This window comes from Macadamia integrifolia, chromosome 2 (genome assembly GCF_013358625.1).
Source record: "Macadamia integrifolia cultivar HAES 741 chromosome 2, SCU_Mint_v3, whole genome shotgun sequence".
In the NCBI taxonomy this organism is placed as follows: Eukaryota; Viridiplantae; Streptophyta; class Magnoliopsida; order Proteales; family Proteaceae; genus Macadamia; species Macadamia integrifolia.
In genome coordinates, this window is record NC_056558.1 from 33,316,448 (window position 1) to 33,326,730 (window position 10,283).

The 10,283-nt window shown below is 37.5% G+C and overlaps 1 protein-coding gene and 1 long non-coding RNA gene across 2 annotated transcripts; one reads left to right on the forward strand and one right to left on the reverse strand.

The window, feature by feature from the left end:
- Positions 1-1,319: 1,319 nt before the first annotated feature.
- On the forward strand, positions 1,320-6,165 carry LOC122071955 (putative aminoacrylate hydrolase RutD). Its single transcript, XM_042636450.1, has 4 exons — positions 1,320-2,251; positions 4,590-4,682; positions 5,389-5,456; positions 5,897-6,165. The coding sequence occupies exons 1-4, from the start codon at positions 1,574-1,576 to the stop codon at positions 6,030-6,032; spliced, it is 975 nt and encodes a 324-aa protein (XP_042492384.1). The 5' UTR covers positions 1,320-1,573; the 3' UTR covers positions 6,033-6,165.
- A 798-nt stretch (positions 6,166-6,963) lies between these two features.
- LOC122071956 lies at positions 6,964-9,280 on the reverse strand. The gene is made up of 3 exons (XR_006138310.1): positions 9,124-9,280; positions 8,878-8,932; positions 6,964-7,683 (listed from the first exon to the last, which is right to left on the reverse strand). It is a non-coding gene; the product is annotated as an uncharacterized LOC122071956 (long non-coding RNA).
- Between the last annotated feature and the right edge of the window lie 1,003 nt (positions 9,281-10,283).

Consider the following 10,283-nt stretch of genomic DNA (forward strand, 5'->3'; position numbering starts at 1 on the left):
GAAGACCAAGAGGAAGCATTGTCACTTCTCCTAGTAAATAGAATAAGCTCACACCAAAACCTCACTTCTCAAAGTATGAATCAATAAAGAAGAGTTTGTTCAAGCACTTTAGAATAATGAGTGATTCTGAGGAGGAGGGATAAAAAAACCATGCCAAGCTTATGGAGGACTTTAGTGTTTCAAGAAAGAGCAATTGGTGAGAGTGTTAGTAATGGGACCTTGACAGCAATTGGTGAGAGTGTCAGAAATGGGAGCTTGGCAACTTCAAGGACTCCTGAAGTCTAGCCAATGCGTTTATGAATCTATGGATTTAGCCAAGAATCAGGTTTCTTCAACTACTGAGAAGAATACTTTGCATATTCTCACTGTGATTCAGATTTTGGCACTTGGTGGATATAATTAGCTTAATGAATAACCACTGCATTTGAAAATGATATATTTACAGCAGCATATCATGTCTTCAAGGGTACTGGTTTGACAAAAATGAAAAAAAGCGAAATGCGCTTTTGAGTTCATCATGGCAGCAGCCCATTGAGTCATATGAACAAACATGTCAAGGCAGAGAGTAAGACTTCAGTCTCACGAGAGTAAGACTTCAGTCTCACTCTTATTAACAAAAGAAAGATAATTTGGGTAATTTAAAGTATCAGGGTGACAAAATAGGTATTTTAGGGTTTTATGATTCCGTATTTCATTCCATTGAAGAGGAGAGAATAAATACACAATATTGAGCTAGGACTTACCATTCACATGCGATATGGATTTCTAACTTACCATTCACATGTGATATGGATCCTAGTATACAAGGTAATGGAAATATGCTAATCCTAATATACAAGATATCTAGGATAAGCTAGAATATACAGTTGGGATCCTACATGGATTGATACAGGGGAGAAGGATATTAGGTTTTAAATTGAATCAAAACGTTTAACTAAAAACAGAGCAATTTAGTGCACAAGGCTCCTACTACTACAAGTCTAACAGGGACAAAAGTACAAAGTCTTACTATCTATTAAATGATCTACACAGAAATGAAAACAAAACTCTTTATGAAGCGGTTGCGTAGATGTGAATGACTCAATTAAATTTTAATAAATGATTTCGATTTGATTTTGACAGCCTTAAATCCCTCGTGGGGAGACCCGCCAACAGGCAGATAATAATGGCAAAAACAGAAGCGGAAAGACGTATCCAACACCACTTTTAAGTAAATATTCATATTCCCATACTCTTTTGTTTGCTAGTATGATAGTTATCTGTATAACCACAACTTGTATATATGGCCACAAAGATATTAGTCTACATAAATAGCTGCATGTGGGGAGAGAATTGAAGCGAGTAAAGAGACAGAAAATTTTATGGATGAGAGGATCGAGCTTTGATTAGCTTCAACAAGACTCAACTCTCATGTGGAGACTGTCAAGTGTTCGTAGTTGATTTTTTTCCATTTCAAATCAAATGACCCCACTCACGTTCTTCTTTAAAAACTCTTAGTGCAACCCAGCTCCTTCAGCTTCCAATTTAGGGTTGGAGGAGCTTGAGAGAGAGAGAGAGAGAGAGAGAGAGAGAGATGGTGAACTTTGTGACACTAGAGAAGTCATTGTTGCATGGGCTGATGAAGCTGGCCGGGCTGAGAGCTCAGGTGGTGGAGATCGAGCCTGGGACAACCGTCAACTTCTGGGCTCCAACTGAGACCTCTAAGAAAGCAAAAGTGAAAGCTCGTTCTGAAAAGGTGAAGGTGGATTCATCGGAGGAGAAGAAGAAGAAAACAAATAAGCCTGCGGTGGTATTGCTACATGGCTTTGCCGGTGATGGTCTCATGACTTGGCAGTTTCAGGTGGGAGCACTGACCGGGAAGTACGCTGTCTACGTTCCAGACTTTCTCTTCTTCGGACGTTCCATGACCAGTAGGACCGACCGGTCACCGGAATTCCAGGCAGAATGCATGTTGAAGGGGCTGAAGAAACTAGGGGTGGACACCTGCACGGTGGTTGGGTTCAGCTACGGTGGGATAGTGGGTTTCAAGATGGCGGAGCTGCAACCGGACATGGTGAAGTCCCTGGTGGTTACCGGTGCTGTCACGGCCTTTACGGACTCCATCGCTGCTAAGATGTTCGGTCGGTTGGGATTCTCGTCGGCTTCTGAGTTTTTGCTTCCCACTTCTGTGGAGGGTGTGAAAATCCTTTTCAAACTCGCCATGTACATGAAACTCTGGCTTCCTGATCGTTTGTTCAAGGACTACCTACAGGTTTTAATTTCCTTCCTTTATTATTCCTTTGTTCACTATATTTTACTAGTGACACCGTACTATTTATAACTGGATGTCTTCTTGATTGTCTCTTGTCTTAAAAATTTAAGATAGAAGTACCAAAATTTCAAACGATGAATTAATATAAAAAAATTAATAATAAAATAAAAAAATCATTGTCGAGACATCTTTTAGAACGTACATGTGAAATTATATGATTTATCTTCAATGAAAAAAAAAAATGTTATACTAAAAAAGGTCAAAAAAAAGTAAAGTTGTAATTTATTTTACGCCTTAAAGAGTATCAATAAGATAATCCCTTTGTTATTACGTTTTGGGTGGTGGATCTATATACTGCTGGCATGTAATGCCATCTTCCACACTAAGCCAATGCGTCGATAGGAGGGGTGCATCATCATTCATATAAAGGGGTGACTTGGTCTGAGAAGAGAGAGAGTGTGTGTTAGAGTGATATACATGGCAATTTATTAAAGAGAATTTAACTAACCATTCTTAATGATGGATGCCTCTCAAATGGTAATGGGTTAGTTGCAAGGGAAATAAAGGAAAGGAAAGTGAAATCAAATCATAATTAAAATAATGATTTTTGTAATCATCACCTAACACGATTATACAACCTATTGCGATTCCAGGTAAAAGAAACTATTCCACATTGAATGTAAATAGACCAAAGTGAAGACTTAAAAAAACTTGGCCACCTTATCCTTAATAACTAATTTCATAAGATGATTCTACCCCAATCCTAACATAACTAACTCCAACACATTATGACTATTAAATTTTAGAAAGAAAGAATGCTACCCGTTAGTGTCTTTGCCTAGACACAATGGGTGTGAAAACACCACACCGCCTTGTGCTGAAAATGCTCTCATATGTCTTCCCATTGGCCCATGCACTTGCATGAACTTGCGCCAATGAGATAGCATTCTATTACCCAAAATTTTATTATATTTTACAACTAAGTTATTTGATTTCAAGAAGAAAAATAAAGATTCTATTTCCCTAAAAAGTATAATTACAATATGGGAGATAATGTACTCTATTAAGGAGCAGAACCATCGGCAATCGGTCTCTCTTCTCCATGTAAAATGACTTTGTGGATGGGGCGATGTTGGCGAAGACTGCACTATCCCACAAAGTACACTCTCTGCTACAATATTTAAGAAGAATTTAAGGGAATTAGACAATCTTGCTTAGGTACAAATCTTTCCACTTCTTTTTTGACTGATTTTCCTTTTTTGCCCTTTATTTGTTCCCTTCGCAAATTGCAACTAGATCTATCCTTACATTTATTTGTTAGGGTTGGTCTGTGACTCTGTAGTCCCAAGACGTTTAATGAGTCTAACAAACAGGTCAGGGCGTGTTATATAAATTGCCAACTAGATAAATAATGTCAGTATCAAATATTTTATTATACTTTTGAGGATAAAAATGTCAGCACAATTATAGCATATGGGGTTGGTTGGTAAGCGGCCACATCCTTTGGGGGTCGGTGTTTGTTTCACTTTAATGCGATAGAAACCTCTACCCATAAAAAGGAAAATTGCCATAGAAACCTTTATGTTTGAGATGATTCTCATTTTTCTTGGGACATGTGAATCCCTTATTAGTCTTTTTTCATCTAAGAATGAGATCTGAGTAGTAATTCATTGATCATATTTGTATTTCCTTCTGTCCCATATCAATATCTCACCTCTTCATGTTTTTTTTTTCTTCTAATAAAGTTGAAAATCTCTTCATCCACCATGATTTGACCTTATGATTGAATTATCGGAAAAGTCAATTTCATCGTTTAACTCTACAAATTGAAACATTCTTATTTATTCAATCCAATCCAAAAGTTTCATCATCAACCATTATTCTTATTGTATAAAATCCCAATTCAATCCAATGGTTGGGGATATCGTGACTTAAGAGGTTCTCTCTTTACCATGGCATAGGACTTTAACCACAAATACAAGAGAGGAGAAGTGGAGGGGGAGGGGGAGGGTATCTTATCTTATAGCACAAGGTGAAGATAAGAGAATCGACCCTATGACTTAATGACTTAAGAGCATGCATTCTCCTGACAAAATACCAATCAAGCACTTCAATATCATCTCAATGACTTAACATTTGGAAATAAATTACTGATGTAGGGACGTTACAACATAAAACTTCAATAAGGGATGGCAATACCTGATCCCACACCATTGATTCAACTAAGAAACACGGAAGGTCAATAAGATGCATGTCACTCCATTACGACCATCCAAATAGAATATTTCTTTCATCATCATAAATTACAACGACTTTCATTTGGTTTCTATGATGCCAGGTGATGTTCAATAATAGAAAGGAGAAAGCTGAACTACTAGAAACTATGGTCGTCAGCAGCAGCAAGGACGCCACCATCCCCTACTTTTCGCAGGTAAGTTTGTAAACCTACAACTTCACATTGTTCTTGGATTGGCATTTGACAGTGGAATGTATTACTCTACAATCTACCCCCTAGAGTCATAAACCATTGGATCTGAACATTCTATATCCGAGAGGATTTGTATGATAGAACATCCCTCTATTGTGGATCAGACATCCTAATTTCTTGGGCTCTGTTTGGTATAATTTCTATTTGTATTTATGACCTATTCATAAAAATATTTTAGGAGAAAAAATTATGGATCATATATAATAATCATTTGGATACTACTTAGATAGAATAAATCATAGAATGATAAATAGGTTTGAGGGTATTCAGAATAGATTATACGAATCTCTTTGGTATGAATTTCCTGAACCAAAACTTCGGCCACAAGAATCCTTTTCCAGGCCTTTTCTCAAGAAATTTCCCTGACCATTGTCTCTCACCTAAATTACCTGATGCTATTTATCTTCCACTCTTCTCTCATGGTTGTGATTTATTCATGGGAAAAAGAAAGCTACTCGCTTTGTGTGTCTCTATGCCTAGAAACAGGCGGGCAAAAAAACAGAGCCCCTCCCAATGGTGCTGAAGATGCTTATGTGCAGCCTCCCATTGGTCTGTGCACTGGCACAGTGGCCATGCAAGCGGTTATCGTTCTGTTACTCTTTATTTATTTATTTGTCTATATATGTCTGTTTGTTTGTTTCTTGTGCAGAGGATACATATCCTATGGGGTGAGAACGACCAAATTTTCAATATGGAGATTGCCCAAAGCTTGAAAGAGTATGTTCACTCACTCACTTATTAGTGATTGCAAGGATCAAATTTGAGTGAGAGAGAGAGAGAGAGAGAGACATTGTCTCCCCTCTGTTGCTACACTCTATTGTAGACTGTTCATAGAAACATAGAAATCCCAATGACAGTTCTCTGATTCTGTGTTTGGACATATGGTCCCACACTAGACCAGGATTTGCAAATCCATTTGGTCTTAGATACATGGCATATCTAAGAGATGGGCATCAAACAAACTTACATGAGATGCGTGGTAAATGAAACAATAAAATGCTTCATTCATCCACGAAAAATGAAAAAAAAAAAAAAAAAAAAAAATTCCCTTTTCATGGTGAGAGAAAAACATGAAACACCTTCATATGAATGATTTCCTCTTGGATGCATTCTTATAGATTATCCTAATGAAAATACTCCCAACTCTATTATGGCAGGCAACTAGGAGACAATGCAACACTGGAATGCATTAAGAAGGGAGGTCACCTGGTTCACCTGGAGCGACCCTTCATCTACAATCAGCGTCTCAAGGCAATTCTTGCTTCCCTGCATACAGATGCAGATCAACAATGAAGTTTACTCCTCTCATTTCTTGTCAATGTTTGTGTTTAGTACCACCTATTTCCCTGCATCGTAGAAACATGCATCCTAACAATTTCTCAATCAAAGGAACCATGAATAGATGGAGTTCCCAATATTTTCCTCACACCTTCAATGGACTTAAGAAATACTGAAAGAAACACAAAAGGCAATGAAGCAAAAAATTTGATACCATTGGATACCCTTGTACCATCTGAATGCCTGGCGTGACCAGAGCAGCATCAGTAGCTACGACGTTAGTAGCCCTTGAGATTGGAAACAAATCACATACAGAAGGAAGTCTGGTTTCTTCCCCTTTCTTCTTTTTCAAGACAGATTTTTGGGTTATGGCTTAAGATTAGAAAGAGACCATTCTGTACCATACAACAGCGAGATTGGATCCTCTGCATGTAGTTCACCTGGACGTACATGTAAGGATCCAACACATGTCCCACTTCTTACCATTTAAAGGGTGAAGAGGGGTATATAAGGAAGCAAAAACATAATGAGGAGAGAGTTCATTCTGATTTCTTAAACCCTGCTGGATGAAAAGCAGAGTCTAGTAATAAATAAAGAAAGAACAAATCAACAGATATAACATGTCCAAATCGCGGCTGCTTCAATTGTTGGACTATCATTGAATTCCCTCAGGCTCAACCATTGAGCATGTACTCTCATAGTCCAAATAAAAATGGCTCAGCAGCCATCGAAGGACATCCAAATGAAGCTCTAGTTACTGAACTGAAATTATTTAATTTCTAAGTTAACCTTTACAAAACATAAATTATATAAAAAACTAAATTTGTCTAGGGCTGAACGGCCATCCTGAAACCACTCAAATGGCAGAGGCAGGTAAGGAAAATGTTGTGCATGTCAGCGTCCAAACTAAAGAAGAAACCTCACGTAGTTACTGAAACAGAAATCATATGATGTAACATTTTAAGCAACATACCAGCCAGTGTTACATGGAACTGATGTGTTCCATGAAATACCATGATATCATCTAATTGTTTTGTTTGATACATGACATATTTAATATTACATATTTAAGATAGGATTTTTATTTGACACATCACATTCACTACGATACATCATATTTAGATTTTGTACTGAAACAAACTTACACCTTATATACTCGCCTCAATTACCTAGTTCTGATCATATAATTGATAATTTGATACAGAATATAGAAATTTACCGTGTACTCCAGCATATTTTTGCATGGCCTTTCCACCTCACAAAGTACAAATGGTTTGATAACAGGCTTTTCTCTCATATTGTACCAAAAAAACTGGTTTACCACCTTTAAAGCTACTATCCCTGTGAATAACAGCTCAAATACCATCGATGGTTGAGTTGGAATTCCAGGAACTTCTTTGAAATTGGGTGCTCACTACACGGTCTCGGGAAAACTGTGGTTTTGGCAACCAGGACTATGATCATTTTTTAGAACAGCTTGCCTCCCAAGAACCTCTCCATTTCTTAGGATAGCAACGACACCCATCTCATAAGGCCATCAGTAGATTCAAAAATTTTCGTTAAAGATGTTTCAAGATTGAATAACCAATGCACCCATTGAGTCTCTCTTGAGTACCTGAACAGAAGCACACTATAATCATCTTAAGAACTGGAGGGTAGCAAATACCTGCAATAAACAATGTTTAAGATTGAACTAAATGTGTAGCAGAGAAAGGCGAATAAAAATCAGAAACCAAAATCCATGCAACAGATTAACAATCATACGACAAGAACAAATAATTGTTTCATTTCTTTGTTTCAACTAATGAACTTGATACTACTAATAAGGTCTGTAAATCTCCATGGGACTTCATCTACCGATGGCATTCATCAAATAAACGTAGTTGAGTCTCCTCCCACTTCCAAGTGCTACCACTAAAGGCAAGTGGAAAATCTCAAACCATATAATAGGTCTTGAAACTCATATCGGATCGAGCCAGCCATATCATTGCAGCCCAAAAATACTAGGATTGTATTGATCTGAACTCCCCATATCATTGCAGCCAAAAATTTTAAGATTATATTGCCCTCACTGTAATAGCCATGGGTACAATATGGAGTCGACCACAAGTGAAATGCCCTCAAAATTGAGGGAAAGGAAATTTCGTGGAATTCAAGGCTGAATCACAGCAGTGGAATATGAAGATGATTTAACCACCTACTGCAATTCTTCAACATATAACCACAAGATATAGCCAGAAATATACATCTTATAGTTGTCATTCTTACAACCTCATCATAACAGTCCCCTTTGCATCCCTTAAGAAATCTATGACACCCGAAGATTTTACTGTTATGTTAATACCAAATTTATCTAAATATTTTCTTGAAGCCCCACTTGATCTCAAGTGGGAGATCACCAAACCACTATTAGTCAAGAAAACCCATGCGATAGCCCAACATAATATTTAAAGACAAAGTAAGAGGGCCTACATTGCCTCTGCATATCATCTACAACAGAGAAAGTGCTAATTGGATAATTTACAATCTAACAACACATCTAACAAATATTGGGGAATAAGGTCTTCCTTTTTATAGCACATTGCAATTGTTCAGCTCTTATTCCAGTTAGTATCAACAAGTTTGGAGGACCAGGTAGATTCACATGACCATAAAGAGTGTGACCTACTACGTCAACAAGTCGTCTAATTCAATCTTTTCGGCCACACAACAACTTCAGCGAATTAAGGTACATTTGACACAAGATCCTTAGGCCACATGCTAGCATTACAAATTTTGCACTTGAATTGGAAGAACAAACACTGAAATACCTGGGCAGAGTGAACTTCTACTGGAAAAAAAGCATTACTCAATTACTCACATTCTGGTAGATCTTGAATTGAGAGTCTAACTTCGACCTCCAATTCTGAAAATTCCTGCAACCACAGAACATTTTCATGAGAGAGAGAGAGAGAGAGATAGAGGGGGAGGGAGATGGTGTAGAATCAGAACCCGCGATTTAGACATCTACCCGACGATGTGAGGACAGAGGATGATCCAAATTAAGCTGCTTGTCGAAGGGTTTAGGGTTCCTCCGAGAGAGAAAGAGAGAGAGAGAGAGCCCTACCTCATTCGCCGGAAATATTCTCCAGTGACTGGCTTGAATCGTTGGAGGACTAGAATGCCGGAGAGAGGAAGATTAGAGACGTCAACCCTCAAGCAGAACCAGCAAAGTCGTTGTTTTGGGTTGTTTCTTTGATTATCGGTAAGAGAAACAAGAAAGTGTGTTAATTTACAAATCCACCCTTTGTCCAACCGTTTGTATTAAAAATGAATTGACTTTATTAACCTCAAAAGTAACCCTAAGGGAATGTTTGGCAATCAAAGAAAATCAAAAAACATAATTACATCATGATTTTTTTATGTATCTAATCTCTCTTTAAATCTAAATTTTTTTTGGAATTTTTTTTTCCTTTCTTTCCTTTTTCTTGCCTTCTAAATATAGCATAAGAAGACAAAATATAACTACATTATAAATTAAGTTTTTTTTTAATTAATTTATGACTCATTTGTAACCATATGAATGATTGTCACTTTGTGTTTGAGGGAGGATATTAATGTTAAGTGCAAGTGTTTCATTTGGGGAATCAAATCTCACGAATGAATAGAAAATTAGATCTAACATTGGATTTTACCTACCTATCTATCCTCATGAAGAGAAGTTTGGTTTTAAACTCTGATTCAAACAAGAGAAGTTCACCATGCTAATGTGCCTTTGATGATCCAAATCTCTGGGTCAAGCATCGACGAACACATTAAAACATAGACGTACACGGGAATCAATGGAAACAAAAAAAAAATCAATAGAAAAGTCATATTATATTTTATAAGGGCAGAATAATCATTTTGCCTGATGTGCCTGGGCACAAGCCCACATTCCGAGAGAAATCATTTTCCCAATGTTAATTGTCCTGTTGACTTTCTACATAACCCACCAATGGGGTTGGTAGCCTAGTGGTGAAAATGCCCTCAACCCATCACCACTTGAGTCGGTTAGTTGTGGATTTGAGTCTTGACATGCCCACTATTGCTCATTGGTCCTATGGAGACGCTCGTGGAGCACCCTTTTTCTTTTCCCAAAAAGACTTTCTACATAACCCATTCTACAAAATGTTGCAAGCAAATGGGTAATTTTATCATACCCAACGGTCAATTCCTCTTGAAACTCAGAGATTAAGAACACTCTCACAGCCTCCAAGTTAAGAGTTCGATCGAGCAGCTTGACAG